This window comes from Ursus americanus, chromosome 2 (genome assembly GCF_024610735.1).
Source record: "Ursus americanus isolate L20-20 chromosome 2, mUrsAme1.1.p, whole genome shotgun sequence".
Taxonomy (NCBI): Eukaryota; Metazoa; Chordata; class Mammalia; order Carnivora; family Ursidae; genus Ursus; species Ursus americanus.
In genome coordinates, this window is record NC_142128.1 from 105,267,844 (window position 1) to 105,283,470 (window position 15,627).

General features: G+C 47.7%; 1 protein-coding gene across 2 annotated transcripts in view; it reads left to right on the plus strand.

Annotated features, from left to right (window-relative positions):
* The window catches only part of PLD5 (phospholipase D family member 5), a 365,515-nt gene that overhangs the window by 324,624 nt on the left and 25,264 nt on the right, over nucleotides 1-15,627 (plus strand). For both annotated transcript variants that reach the window (XM_045795973.2, XM_087859722.1), the window contains exons 6-7: nucleotides 7,134-7,331; nucleotides 14,251-14,387. In XM_045795973.2, coding sequence (XP_045651929.1) covers nucleotides 7,134-7,331; nucleotides 14,251-14,387 — 335 coding nt within the window. The remainder of the gene's footprint in view (nucleotides 1-7,133; nucleotides 7,332-14,250; nucleotides 14,388-15,627) is intronic.

Here is a 15,627-nt window from a genome sequence, read left to right on the forward strand (position 1 = left end):
TTAACAATATTAATTCTTCCAGTCTATGAGCATGAATGTCTTTCGTTTATTTGTGTCATCTTCAATGTCTTTCATCAGGGTTTTATACTTTTCAGAATACAGGTATTTCCCCTTCTTGGTTAAGTTTATCCCTAGGTATTTTATTCTTTTTTGGTGCACTTGTAAATGGTGTTGTTTTCTTAATTTCGTTTTCTGCTACTTACTTATTGGTCTTATTAGTGTATAGAAATAGTGGGTATTAATTTTGCATTCTGCAACTTTACTTAATTCATTTATTAGTTCTATTAGTTTTTGGTGGAGTCTAGAGTTTTCTATTTACAGTATCATGTCATCTGCAAATAACAAAATTTAACTCTTCTTTACCAGTATGGATGCCTTTTATTTCTTTTTCTTATCTACGTGCTATGGTTAGGACTTCCCTTAACTATGTTGAATAAAACTGGTAAGAGTGGATATCCTTGTCTTGTTCCTGAAATAAGAGGAAAAGCTCTCAGTTTTTCACCAGTGAGTTCGAGGTTAGCTGTGGGTTTTTCATATATGGCCGTTATTATGCGGAGGTATGTTTCCTGTATAGGAATTTGTTGAGATCTAGTTGGTAATTTAAACATTAGATAAATTCTTTTTTAAAAATTTTTATTGAAAATGATAAAATTCCCTGGAAACCCAATGACCAGAGCCTTTAATTTTTGCTCTCAAGCTGGCTCCCCCATGGTGTGACTTCTAGGGGCCATTGGCTTCAAAGCTGTGGGCACTGAGTTCCACAGACTAAAGTAATGCAGAGGAGGTCCTGGGGCACCTGGGGGGCTCAGTCATTAAGCGTCTGCCTTCAGCTCAGGGTGCGATCCCAGGGTCCTGGGATCAAGCTCCGCGTCGGGCTCCCTGCTCCACTGGGAGCCTGCTTCTTCCTCTCCCACTCCCCCTGCTTGTGTTCCCTCTCTCGCTGGCTGTCTCTCTCTCTCTCTCTGTCAAATGAATAAAAAAAATCTTTTTTAAAGAAATGTAGAGAAGGTTCAAGGAATATCACTGTTCCCTCCACTACACCATCCTTCATGTATACGCTGGACACGATCACAAACACCTGCGTGTCCAGATTTGAGACTTCAGGGGAGAAGTCCACATAAAGCTGGTACAACCACTCTACTTTGTCACTGCCTTGCCCCAAACCTTTAGTCATTCTCCTGCCCCCATGGAGACACTTCACCAGCCATTTACATTACCTCACGGTCTCACCTCAATGGACTCCTTTTCCCTGCGGTGTCCCACCTCAGCGGGATGTCATGTCATATCCAGTGGCACCTTCTTGTTTCATTATCACCCGTTCTTTCCAGCTACTATGCTCTGCTTCTGCCACCCCCAACATTATCTGATGAAGGCTTAAGTTTAAGACCAGCTAGGGCTGACCTTGAGAAGCAAGTGAAAATGTTGAATTTCGTACATTTGAAATAGCCATTCTGTTGTGGCCATTCTGGCACCAATGACCCACCACGAATGGTCTCTGAGGAATGACTTCATGCCTTCACGCTTGTGACTAAAGCATCTGGAATCCGTTGGTGGTTAAAGTAAAATTGTTCACGTACAAAGAATTTTGTCACCTCTCTTTTTTGATTCAAACAAATTCGTGACCCTTTCAAGCAGGAGTATAGCAGAAGCATCCTTCTCAGGAGGAACAGAAGAGATATGGGGGCACTTGGGTGGCTCAGCCGTTAGGCGTCTATCTTCGGCTCGGGTCATGATCCCAGGGTCCTGGGATCGAGTCCCGCATCGGGCTCCCTGCTCGGCGGGAGGCCTGCTTCTCCCTCTCCCACTTGCCTTGCTTGTGTTCCCTCTCTCGCTGTCTCTCTCTGTCAAATAAATAAATGAAATCTTAAAAAAAAAAGAAGAAGAAGAGAGCTGGATCTTGGTATAGCTGAAACTCACACTGTTTGAGCCAGGCACTGAGATAAACGTTGTGCATGCATTTTGTCCCATTTGCTCTTCATAGCCATCCTTTGACATACACCCATGTACAGATGAGGTTCAGGGCAAAGCCCATGGTGGAGTTAGTCTGTCTTCAGAGCTTGTTCTAGAAGACGACCTGCTGTGTCCTGATTAGGTCATATTGAGAGGCCTCTCTCCTTCATTTGCAGGGAAAGGCTGTCAGAACGGCCATCCTGGCACCCTTCTCGATGTCAGTTTCACATCAGTACTCAATGTCATATCATATTAAAGAGTGGTTGTCTTTCTTCACAATTATGAGGAGCTTGCAATAGTGTCGTGACTGCATTTAATATCATTCTACATCTCAGGAGAGAGTCAGTGGAGAATGACAGGGGCGGGAGGGAAGTGGCTTTGTTCCCCCACAGCTCCCGTTAGCTTTGATCTTCTTCCAACCACCACAGAGAGGACGTAACCTCCACCTGACGACGAGGGACATCTATACCTGAGTAACAAAAGTGGACAGGGAAGCATGACATTCTTATTCGACCTTTGATCAGAGGTCTCCAAACATACGTGTTTGCCATGTGCGAGCAAGTAACCTAAAAACACTGAAGGTCTGATGTGGAAAAACCAAAGGACACCCACAAGAGCCAAGCACAGTAGACGTGAATAATGGTCGATGAGTTCACTTTTTAGTGACAAAAATCAAAAGATTCCCTGGACTTGTACGTTCAGTGGCATTCTATCTCTGACTCCACTGGGGCTTGGATGGCGTGGACTCTTTTCAGTCAGTTCGCATCATAAGACGAACTCATCTTGGTCCCTGCGCCCCGGTGCTGGTCGGTGCAGGAAGCGTGTCTAGAGGACAGTCAGCCCACTGACCAATGTAAACCCTGCCACTGATACCGATCACTGAGCACCTTGCTCTTGAAAATCTCTCGGGCGGGTCTCTGGGCGTGGCCATCTCCAGGTGTTCTGTTTCCTTGGTACCAGAAGGGAGATTTGTGCAAAATTCATGTACTCAGCATCAGACGGCATGAGGCTGAGCTAGGGCTCCTGAATTCGGAAGGGAACTGTTTTTCCTCTCTGACCACCATTTACTCTTTTCAAAGGCCAGGCATTCATTCAATAAACATTTTCTAGGCAAGTACCATAGTCCAGCACGGGGGAAAAGATATAAACCAGGCATGGTCTCTACAGAGACTATAGAGTTACTAGGGGAAACAGACACATAAATTTTTTTTTAGTTATGATACAGGGTAAAACATGCCGCATCAGAAATAGGCACCGGGTGTAGTACTAGACGGAGCAGGAAATGGGTTGGCCAGAGAAGGCATCAGAGAATGAATAGCAGTAGGCAGCATGGGTTGTATTCTAGCCAGGTGCTAAGTGGGGTATTAGCATAGTGTTAGGCATGCAGGCTTCTGAGTTAGACCCAAGTTCGAGTCTCACTTATGTCACTTACAATGAGCAAGTAACTCTCCAAGCCTCAGTTTCCCCTGTGTAGAATGGGGATGAACACTGTCTACCGGACCCACTATCAAGATGAAAGTCCGTGAGGCACCCTGTATGTTCAACACGAAGGGCTGTCGGAACAAATTACATACTTGGTGGCTTAGGCGAGCAGGAACTTACTTACTCAGTCACACTTCTGGAGGCTAGAAGTGTGACACCAAGGTGTCGGCAGAGCTAGGCTCTCCCTGAAGGCTCTAGGGGGGATCTTTCCTCACCTCCTTCTAGCTTCTGGTTGTTGCCGCCAATCCGTAGCGTTCCTTGGCTTGTAGGTGTCTCGCTCCTGTCTCTGTCTTCACACAGCCGTCTCCCCTGTGTGCTGGTCCAAATTTTCCTTTTCTTACAAGGACACCAGTCATATTAGATTTAGGACCCACCATAATTCAGTATGAGTTCATCGGGATCTCATTTGCAAAGACCGTATTTCTCACGAAGGTCACATTCACGGGCTCCAGGTGGAAATTGATTTGGGGGGGAGGGGGCACTATTCAACACGGTACACACACCAACTAAACAGTCAGTATGAGCTATCAAAATTGTGATTATTATTAAATTCTAACAGCAAACCTTGGAGATCAAGATTGTCCTCATTGAACCATAAACTGAAATTTAAGAATAGGTAATTTACCCAAGGCTATTCAACCCTCGACTTGCAGGATTAAGATGCAGATGTGCTTTGTCTGAAATTAAAATCAGGGAGGGATGGGGCGCCTGGGTGGCTCAGTCAGTGAAGGGTCCAACTCTTGGTTTCGGCTCAGGTCATGATCTTGGGGTCCTGAGATCCAGCCCCTCACCCTGCTCCGCGCTCAGCCGGGAGTCTGCTTGCGATCCTCCCCCTCTCCGGCCTCTCCCCCCACTCGCTCACGCTCTTGCTCTCTCTCTCTCTCAAACAAATAAATCTTTAAAAAAAAAAAAAGATAAAATCAGGGAAGGTCACCAGCCACAGTCCTGCAGCAGCTTAGAGGAACTCATCCTGTGACACAAACACGCTCTCCAGGCAGCACTGGCAAGGTCGATGAGGCATGGAGAAGGGGATAGAGGTAGACAGACCCTGACGTCCTGAACCCCTAGATGCAGGGCTGGAAGACCCTTGTAGACTTTATGAACTAAACACCCTCATAGCTCAGAGGAGTAGACAAAGACTAAGAAACGGGATGACTTCCCTAAGGCCCTGTGTCTGGTTGGTGCCAGACTTAGACTTCTATCCACCATCTTTGGCCTCAGGTCCAATACTGCTGTTTTCTTCCTTCCTCCTTCCCTCCTCCCTCCTCCCTTCTCCCTTCCTCCCTCCCTCCCTCCCTCCCTCCCTCCCTCCCTCCTTCCTCCTTCCTGCCCTCCCTTCCTTCCTCCCTCCCACCTTTCCTTTCTTCCTTCCTTCCTTCCTTCCTGATGGTGGCCCCAGGCATGGCCAGAGAACATGGGCCCCCTGGATGTCAAGGAGGCCCTGACCCTGAGGACAGCTACTTACCCACATGGGACCCAGATCTCATCTTGTCCACCCCCCACCCCAGATAAAAAGCTTGGTTATACCTGCTGAACTAGTATAAAAGTTGAGAAACAGTGAAATGCTCAAGGCTTCCCTGGAGAAGGTAGTGTGGCAGTGTTGATTCAACCTGCAAAAAAGGTACAAAAGCGTGAAGGTCAGCTGCAGAGCTGAATATTCCTGAGACCCCGTCAGCAAACAGCAGGGAGGGCTCTGTCTTCAATGTGAAATAAGATTAGCAATCGTTAGCAGTTACCCTAGACAATTTTTTGAAATCTCTGAGATTAGAAAACACATAGGAACATGTAAGTCTTGCATCTGGCTCCTGCCAAGGCCCGGGGGCTGAATGCCCCAGCTTCCTCACCCTGTCTTCTGTCTCCACACCACAGCCAAGGGGACCTTTCTAATTCACAGCCTGGTCACACCCCTATCCTCATTGCTGGCTTTCCCGTGACCTTCAACATAAATGTTAAGCTGTTTATCCCAGCTCAAAGGCCCCTGAGGATCTGCCATCCCTGTCCCTACAGTTTTACCCAGAAAAACATATTTACACACTCACACACACATACACGTTCCCCCTAGCCCACTCCACTTTAGCCTCCCAGCTCTGATAATATCCACCCCCCCCCGCCCACGGTGCCTTTGCACATGCCTGACACACCCTTTCTGCTCTGCTTCTGCCCACTTTCTTGACCTCTGATTGCCCTTCATGTGTTTGTACATCCACTTCTAGGAAGCTGTACTAAAGAAGTACTTGCACAGGTGCACAGTGCTTTATTTCTTGCATCAGAGAAAAGTAGGGCAAGTCCATCAGCAGGTGAAGAAACGTGCATGCGTCTAGCCTGTAGTCACTATGGGCCCGGGAGAATGATGCCAGGCGAGCACAGATGCCAGGCTCCAGGCACACTGTATTAGGGAGCCCTAAGGGGTCCTCTACAGCAGAGGACGTCTTCTGTAATCCTGAGTGGAGTCTTCAGTGGGGAGCTGGAGGAAGGGATGAGAGCAGACCCAGGTGTCCCTAGCACACGCCTCCCTGGGTATTCGGATCACAGAGCGTGTATCCTCGTGCTGTTCTTTTACGACCCACATGTTACCGCGTCACTTTCACTGACTAAAGGAGAAAGCGTCTGTAACTTGTACAGAGTGATCCTGGACTCAGATGAAGTCAGCGCTGCTATGTTCCTGGATGTGCTCGATCCAAGGTCAGAAACCTGCATTCAGATTCTCAATCTGTTGATGGCGGGGTCTCCCACTTGGGGCAGGTGCCTTTGCCTGTCTGTCTGAGCTTTCCCTCCCCCATCCGCGCATTGAGGGAGGTGGAAAAATCCTCTGTCTGGTCTCTTTGTCGCAGGAGCGCATTGGTGAATTCCTCTTGAGGCTTGTGTTGTGTTCACATGAGTCACTTGTATTGTGAACAAATTATTTCTGAGCGCCAAGTCATAGGCGCTGTTCTGAGCCCTTTAAATGTACTGACCATTTTAAACGCATCAAGCAGAGTGTGGAATAAATATGATTAACCCCGTTTTGTAGAAGAAGGAGAATGAGACCCAGAGATGATGTGTCTTGCCCAACAGTGTCGCGCAGCTGGAAAGCCATAGAACTGAGCATAATTCCAGGCAGTTTGACCTCAGAACCCATGATCTAAGCCATTCCGTGAAGCTGCCGTTAAAACCCTACCTTTATATTGCTGCGTGATTTAAGGATTCATATGAAAAATTTTAAGGAAATGAATCTGAAGAGCTGATATGAAAAATGGGGGTGGGGGCACTTGGGTGGCACAGTCGGTGAAGCGTCTGCCTTCGGCTCAGGCCATGATCCCGGGGTCCTGGGATCGAGTCCCCTGTCAGGCTCCCTGCTCAGTGAGGAGTCTGCTTCTCCCTCTCCCTCTGCCTGACGCTCCCCCTGCTTATGCACTCTCTCTCTCTGAAATAAATAAAATCTAAAAAAAAAAGAAAGAAAAGGAAGAAAAATGGAGATGAATATGAAAAAATTATCTGTAAGATCCCAAATGCAAAACAGCAAGCTAAAGTTCTCCTTAAATATTGAAGCACTTTTACACTGCCTCACTGTGTGTCCCGGGCTGTGACTGTGTCTACACGCTTCTGTACAGCAGCTGCAGGAGAAGTCACCACCACGGCATTCCCGCGCGTCGTCTTCCCCTGAAACGCACAGCCCCGGTTACTTGCGCGCGGCACCCATGCTTTCTCTTTTAACCCCACAGATGAAGGAGCTCGGGGTCGTCTTCTACAACTGCAGCTGCCTGGTCCTGGACTTACAGAGGATATTCGCCCTGTACAGCTCGTTGAAATTCAAGAACAGGGTGCCGCAGACCTGGTCCAAGAGGCTCTACGGCGTCTACGACAACGAGAAGAAATTGCAGCTTCAGTTGAACGAAACCAAGTCTCAGGCCTTTGTGTCGGTGAGTCCTTGCCTCTTGCTCCTGCCTCCTCCCCAGTTGGAACGTCCGGGGGTGATGCGGCCCTGGGCAAACCTCAGTTCTGAAGATCATCTCTGCCCACCCCTGAAGAGGTAAGACGCGCCCGCTCTGTGGCCCAACCGCGGCTGTCCCCAGGGATGATCACGATAGTGAACGTTAGTACTCCTTCCTAGCTGCTGACGCTTTGCGTGACCTGTCGTGACCGCCCCGGTCCTCTGTGAAGGCAGCTTTGTGAGCCTGTCGCACACGAAGGCTTATCGAGCTTATCTTCCAGCACGACGACCCCGAGACGGCAGGTGCCGAGAGCGGCAGCAGCGCCCAGGTCTTCTGACCTCAGATGCTAGTTTCGAGGCCGCAGCTCCATGGTTCTCAGGCTTGTTTCTTAGCCGTAGAATCTTCCTTTGATGAAACAAATCTGAGGGAACCCCGGTGTGTAGAACAGATGACAGCAGAGCTGTCCGTACTTCACGGAGGCTGAGGGCAGGGCACACCGAGCGTCAGCGCCCATCCCCCGCCTCCACCCCCGCCACGGACACACCACAGGTGTCCCACGGGGTCCGTGGGAGAGGGCGTCTGGACATCTGTGCCTCCGGCCCTGGTCCCCAAACTTGAATTAGGAGCTGTCTGGGGCGCCTGTTGACAATGCAGATGTAGGGCCCCCCACCCTTACCCAGGACCTGAGCCCCTGGTCTGGGGAGAGACCTCGGAATTTGGCTTGAAGCAGGCGCCTGGCGCTGAGATAAACTTCCTGAAACCACACTCCCAATGCGACACGGGGTCCTCCGCGAGGACAGTGCTGTCACGCCAGCAGCTTTCACATCGCCCAAGAGCTTCTCACCGAAAAGGGGCTTCTGTCCTTTTTGCCCCTTAAAACGAAAGCACAATGTGAAAATTTAGGCATGTGGCAATTGAGACAAAGGAAGATGTTTTTTCCTTAAGTTGTTTGTCTTAACAAGTTCATATAAATGTGAATCGCAGAACACAGACTGAAAGATTTTCATCAAACCAAGCTAAAAAAAACTTTTTTTTTAACTATGCGGAGGCCCACAAAGCAGTAGCAAGTAGCACGTTGTGTAGGGCATTTTACTAGCAGAATTATTTCGTGTGTTCCGTTTCACTTCCTCTCGAGACAACCCTGTACGCCGGGAAGGCCGGCTGTCATTCTGAATCTCCAGATGAGTCTCAGTAGAAAAGTGGGCAAAGAATCCTTAACCCAGCAGGTAACAGGGTGTCTGACACCCCGAGGGACACTTGCTCAGCCTGCCCAACCAGCTCCAGTAAAGCAGATGGGAAGCAGCAAGGAATAGACAAACTATCAGCAGATTTCAGGCAGTTGCTGGATTTTGAATTTATGGTTTGAATCTTAGGGATAGGTGAACGTGGGCGTTGAGTACGTTTATATTCTGACGCTTAAAAAGCTGGAGGAGTACCCCCGCCCGATCCCAAAGTTAACATACCTACCCCAGACAGATGGCCAGAACTTTCATAAAATCTAACACGCAGGCCTTTGTTGTATTCTGGGGCAAATTTACAAATTGCTTTTTATTAAACAATTTGCCACAAAATATGTAGCATTTTGAAACATGCCTTTGGGTATAGTCTTTTAAATGATATAATGCATCTGCTTTCAATTTTATTTATTATAACATTTTTAAGTTATTATATTATTTTAACCTATTATTTTATTTTCTATTTCCTATTACTATCAAGCCTACTTTGGAATTTCAATTCAATAGATATTAGTTGAACACCACTTTTGCAGAGGTATAAAATCTTGCAGGTATAACGTAAAGTCAGATCCCCTCCCTCGCTATTGGAATTGGTATCATTTGCCCAAAGCTCTTTGATCTCACCCCTGTTGTACCATTTATCACGTTCTCATAACTGTTTGTTTATTGATCATATGTCCCACTATTTAAAAGGCTCCAAAGGCCATATACTGGTCCATCTTCATCATTGGTATTCCCAACACCTTACTCACCGCCCCCTAAAAGCAGCAATAAATATGGGATTGGTTTTATGAGTAGTAATTTTAATAAAAAGTTCTAGGATGCATATAATTTTCTGAGTAATGCATGCCAAACAAATGTCAAGACAAATTTATTTAAATTCAAAGTATTTGTTGTAAAATATCTTAAAATAGTTTATTATATTTTAAATAAATTAACTAAATTAACACATGCACACAAAAATATTATTGAAGACCTTAAGAATTACCATTCCCCAAATTAAATTTTAGATGATTAATACCTTAGCGTGGTTAAATATAAATTTTATGATGTACACATGGATTATTTCTAATTTTCTCATGTAACACAAAGAGACACTTGGTGAGACTTTGCTCTGTGATCTCTAATCACTTGGGTCCACATAGTTCTGATTTTCTTACATTTCCCATTGAAATCAGAAACAGGAGCCACAGTTGGCTGAGTTTTTGTCTTATCTTGTAGATTTCTTTTTAGAGATTATAAATTTGCTTTCCAAGGTCACGACTAGTTGGTTCAAGGTCTGTTCTCCCTGACCTGAGTGTTAGTTCATCCATCCAGTCATGTGTACTGACAGTGAGTGCAGACATTAAGCAGAACGTGGTGCTGCTGTGAAAAATACCCTGTAATAGTCCCCTATGTATTGTTAATTACATTTTAGTAGCTTTACTGAGAGATACTTTACATTCCATGAAATTCATCCTTTCTAGATATATAATTCAATGTGTTTTAGTGTAGTCAGAGCTGTAAACTATCTCCACTTATTTTATTTTATTTATTTATTTTATTTCTTTTTACTATGTTATGTTAGTCACCATACAGTATTACATCATTGGCTTCTGATGTAGTGTTCCATGATTCATTGTTGGCGTATTCCACTACCTTTAGAATATTGTCATCGCCACAAAGAAAACACCACACCCATTAGGGGTCAATCTCCATATTTCCCTTCCCCCAGCCCTTGGCAACAAGGGGCTATATGTCTACTGTGTGTCTCTTAGGGTTTTCCTCTCTCTAGCATTTCATAGAAATGGAGTAAGACAGTATGTAGTTTTTTTTTTTTTTTTAAGATTTATTGACTCGTTTGAGAGAGAGAGCACAGGAGGGAGCAGGAGAGGGAATCTCAAGCTGACTCCCCACTGAGCGTGGAGCATGACATAGGGCTCGATCCCATGACCCTGAGATCAAGACCTAAGGCAAAATCCAGAGTCAGACACTTAACCAACTGAGCCACCCAGCGCCCCAACGGTGTGTCATCTTTTGTAATTGCCTCCTTTCGCTTCATGAGATATTCTCGAAGTCCATCAATGTTATAGCATGAATCAGCACGTCGTTCCCTTTTTATGGTCAAATAATATTCCGTTGTATGGATATATCACATTTGGCTTATGTGTCCATCGGTTGCTGAGCACTTGGGGGTTTCTGTCTTCTGGCTCCTGTGAATAGTGCTGCCGTGAGCCTTCACGTACAAGGTTGTAATTGAGCACCTGTTTTCAGTGCTTTGGGGCGTCTCCTTGGGAGTGGCACTGTGGGGTAAGGTGGTAACTCCGTGCTGAACACTTTGAGAGACCGACACCCCGTTGTCCAAACTGGCTGCCCCGTTGGATAGTTCCACCAGCAATAAATGACAGCACCACTTTCTCCACATCCTTGCCAATGCTTGTTACTTTCTATTTTATTTCCTGGTGGGTGTGTGGGTGTGAAATGCTATGTCACTGTGGTTTTTACCTTTATATTTTCATGTGTTCATTGGCCATTTGTTTCTCTTTTTTGAGACATGTCTATCCAGTCCTTTGCCCGCTTTTCCAATTAGTTTACTTGGATTTTTAGTATTGAGTTGTGAGAGTTCTACATTCTGCATGTAAGTCCTTTATCGGATATACGATTTACAAATATTTTGCCATCTTTTTGTGTTTAATATATTTAACTTCTGTATTCTTCGGATGGAGTATGGACTTTTTACAAACCAGGGAACCGTTGTGAAATAAATCAGAAGCTCGCTAAAGCAGGTCTTGAATGAATCTGCAGAACAAGTCGTGTGCGTGGATAAGGCGCTGACTGATCTGAGAGAGAAACATCCCCTAGAGCAGGTGCCAGAGGACACTGGGTGGTGAAAGGTCATCACAGAGCCGAGGCAAAGAGAAGGATCTGTTTTACTGCTCCATCCCGTAACAAGGGAGTACACAGTGCAGGGCTCAGAAAATTAATGCAGGACCAGTAAGAGGGAAACTTGACAGCCTTCTCTCTAACTAAGCTATTGAAATGAGTTCCCTTCCTCTGCCCTATCAGTAGATCATTCTTCGTGTTGTTGTTCACTCACTTACACCTTAAGCAAACATTTCGAAGCCACTAGTATCTCCAGATACTGTCTTCAAAGGTAGCGGACTCTAGAACACATTGTCAAGCACCGCTATGCCCCCAGGGCCAGGGGACGGATACAAATCATCAGGCGTTTCCCTGATAAGCACACGGAGCCCCTGCCACACTCTAGGCATCGGGTTCGGCGGTGGGACCGTGGGCAACAGTGCGGCAGGCAGCTGCAAATAAGGAGCTATCCCCCCGTGGATGGAAATACCTAGCCCAAAGCAGCTGCGCTGGGGCTGGGGGTTGGGGAGTCGTGCTGGATAATGCAAGAAGCCCTCTCAAGTTCGGTCCGCAGATCCTGACACATAACAGGTGCTAGGAGTGGCAGGGGATAACAAGGTGCTGGAGATCCGCAGCCCAGCGGGGCACAGGCTAGTGCAGGGGCACCCAGACAGGTGCGGGCAACACCACGTAACAGGTGCTAGACTGAAGGGGAACGAAGCGGGCGTCTTATTTGTGCCACGCGGCCAGACTAGAGCGGGAGCGTGGCCGGCACTCAGTAGTGTTTGCTGCCCGAAGGAGAGCAAGCACAGAAGAGGGGCACCGAGCCCAGACAGTGTGAGAGGTGTGTTCTGTTCCTACCCGCCCCCCTCCTTAGGCCACGAGGCTCCGCAGGCTGAGTGTCAGAGGCCGGCCTGCATCACCGAGAGGCACGACGTCACAGCAAAGGTGAAGAGACGCACGACTCCACACCTCAGTTCGTTCCTCCCTGAAACCGAAACCAGTTTGGGGAACACACAAGGAAGTCCAGGAACTCCTGAAACAAAAACGCGGGCCTTTGGGCACGTGTCAGACTGGCTCAGCCCTCGTCTGGAGCTCAGCCCCTCTGCAGCTCCGTGTTAACTGAAGGACCTTTAAAGCAGACCCAACGGGCTGAGGGAGTAAGTAGTTTCCATGTGGAATGTACTGGTGGAGATAGAAAAACGAGTGACACGCAGTCCCTAAAATCCAGCCGGCGGCAGTCCAAGCAGGCAGACGAGGCCAGTGCAAGCAATGACCGGTTTGAACAGGGCTCAGTGACACCACAGACAAATCCTGTCACGGGAGGAGACAGAGCAGGGAAGGAGCCTCTGGGAGGGGAAGTAAAGAAGGTTCACAGAGGGGCTCATCCTTGAGCTGTAACGGAGAGAAAGCGTAGGACTGCGATGGGCAAGAACAGGGCAACATGGGCTGGAAGTGCCAGCAGGGGCAAAGGCGCAGGCAGGCAGATGGGAGCCCGGCCGTTATGTCACTTCGGGGCACGGAGGGCGTGGCGGCCAGCCCAGGAGGGGGGCAGAGAAACAGGGGAGGCCAGGGCGCAGAGGGCCATACACACATCCCTCCGATGACTTCGGGCTGGATCTCCAGACACCAGGAACGCTGGGCGTGATGTGTGCGTGTGTGTGTGTGTGTGTGTTTGCATCATGGTGACAAGGAAACGATGTGTAAAAGCCCCCAGCAAACAGCACCAGGGTCTGGGTGGGAGGAGCGGCAGTCAGGAGGGAGAGGGAGGCCAGGAGACACTATAGAAGCAGGAGCTCCTGTCCAGTCGACCAGTCGGGCAGGTCGAGTATCTGCCACGCGTGCACTGGGGAAAGGCTGTAGGGCCGGCCCTGGGTTTCGTTGGTTTTATTTTTTACTGCTTTTGTGGGGGATTTTTGTTTGTTTGTTTCTGTTCTCTTATGTTCTTTCAAGAAGGTTTCTTTTTTTTTTTTTTTTTTTGTGGCACTCATTTTTTTAAAAGACTTGGAAGCTCATCCCTAGTTCCAAAAGAAAAATAATTTAAGTGATCAAAAACTCAGCCTGATAGTCAGCTGCCGAGATGACTTTCTGAGCAGGGATGCCTGGAGGGTGTGGCCTTGACCAGGGTCCTCTCCTGCCCCCAGTGCTCCACGGCCCTCGGTTGGGCGTCCAGAACAACTGCTTGGTCTTCCCTCTGTGTAAGCCGGTGGGGGGGATTCCCAGCAGCACAGCGCAGGGAGCTCCTGAGCGTTGCAGGAGGGGCCCAATACTGCCACGGCAGGCAGTTCCAGAAACCACGTATTCGGACTTGTGGTATAAAGCACCCCTCGGATTACGTGCGCCCCTCCACTAGCCACTGTGCACCGCTGGTCAGGGTAAGACAATTTCATGGCCGTGTCGCCTTCGTAATGAAATGACTTTTCCAGTAAAATGATTGCAGTCTGTACTTGTATGTCTGTATTATAGGGTAATGCCTGAGAAAATTATTAGCTCTGCATGCCAGGGTGTTTGCAGAGCCCCTGAAGTTTACAGCAAGAGTACTCCTCCCAAAATCAGAGGTGTGGGTATTGAAAGCAAGCATTCCCTCCCACAGCCCGACGTAAAGGACGGCCTCGAGACCCGTCCTCCCGCACCTGGGTCTGAACACGCCTCAACTACAATAGATCGCACACGTATTTCTCTCATCTCATCAAGAACTGGAAAGTTGCTTTGCAAACCTTGACTTGAAACCCAAGATCCATTAAAACTCGTGAAAACACGGCAACAGAAAAGAGAAAGCCCCAGGTGACAAAAATGAATCCTCTACAAGTTTGGTTTTTGTGTCTCCGCAGAATTCTCCCAAACTCTTCTGCCCTAAAAACCGAAGCTTCGACGTGGACGCCATCTACAGCGTGATCGACGACGCGAAGCTGTACGTGTACATCGCTGTCACGGACTACCTGCCCATCTCCAGCACAAGCACCAAAAGGTCAGTGAGCGCGTCCGCTTGCCCAGAACCCCGTCTCCAGGGCCAGGCACGAGCGGGGACCGCGGGGAGCCAGCCTCTCCGTTCCCCTTAGGTCGCTCACTGTCAGACCTCCTCCCTGTGCACTTATTTGCCCCGTGATGCGTCTCCTGCCTCAGTCCGTTGGAAGGACTCAGGGTCTCACCCTGCAGGAGTCCTCAGGGCTTCACCTTCTAGGCACGGGAACAACTTTAGAGTGCAGATCAGGTTGTTGTCAACTTGAAAGTGACTTGAAAAAGAAAATAAATAATAAAAATTATTCGGGAAAAATAGGTCTTGAAACTTATTAGTCCGCAGGTGTCCCTGAAGGACGTACTGACACTGAGTAGGCCTGGCAAGGTTTTCCGTCGAGGAGACGTCATTTTGTCGTGTTCACGCCAGTCTTCATTAAATGCTAAACTTCCATATGTGTTCGACTTCAAGAAGAAGGAAACTCAGCATGCGTATGTTCTCAGTTAGCCCGCTCCTCTGTATGAGGCAGAAAGCATTTTAAAATGGAGGGATTTTTCAGTAATTCATCACTGTTGGGGCAGAAATACTTGGCACAAATGTGGGGGCAGAATGCCCCCCCCCACGTCCTTACACACGTACATGCACGGCTCTGTCCCTGATGTTTCCTGCTTTTGCTTCTTGCTGGGAATGCTGAGACTTGGGTGCTTGTGTTTTGAATAACTCGTCTAATCCAGAAGTTCTCAAAGTGCACATTCCTGGGAGTACAACCTGGGACCTTTTTAATTTGGAAAATTACAATTTCAAAATAACCATTTACTGAGGTTACACGATCAGGCACGCTCTTGTTGCTTGCGTATTCTTCGTGGTGCCGGCCCACACGGCCGCACCGCGCAGCTTCCTTGGGCAAATGGCTGTGGGGTCCCAACGCATGTTTCTCGCAGAAAGCCATGTCCCATAATAATGGTCGAAAAGCATTTGAAGCTGCCAGAGACACTATTAAAACACTTTTACTTTAAAATACGGTACGTCCCTTGAATGGTCATAGGTTTTTACCCATATACTTCTACGTGTTCTCTATCCCTCCTTTTTATTTTTCTCCTGTTTATTCTGTATTTGGGTTGAGGTGTCGTTTTAGATGTCAACTTCCCTTTGGGAAGATTTTGAAACGTAGTAGATAGGTTTTGCCTGATTTTTCCATTATGGGGAATGAGAAAAAGGTCAAGTTTATGGACTTATGTTAGTATGGGATGAT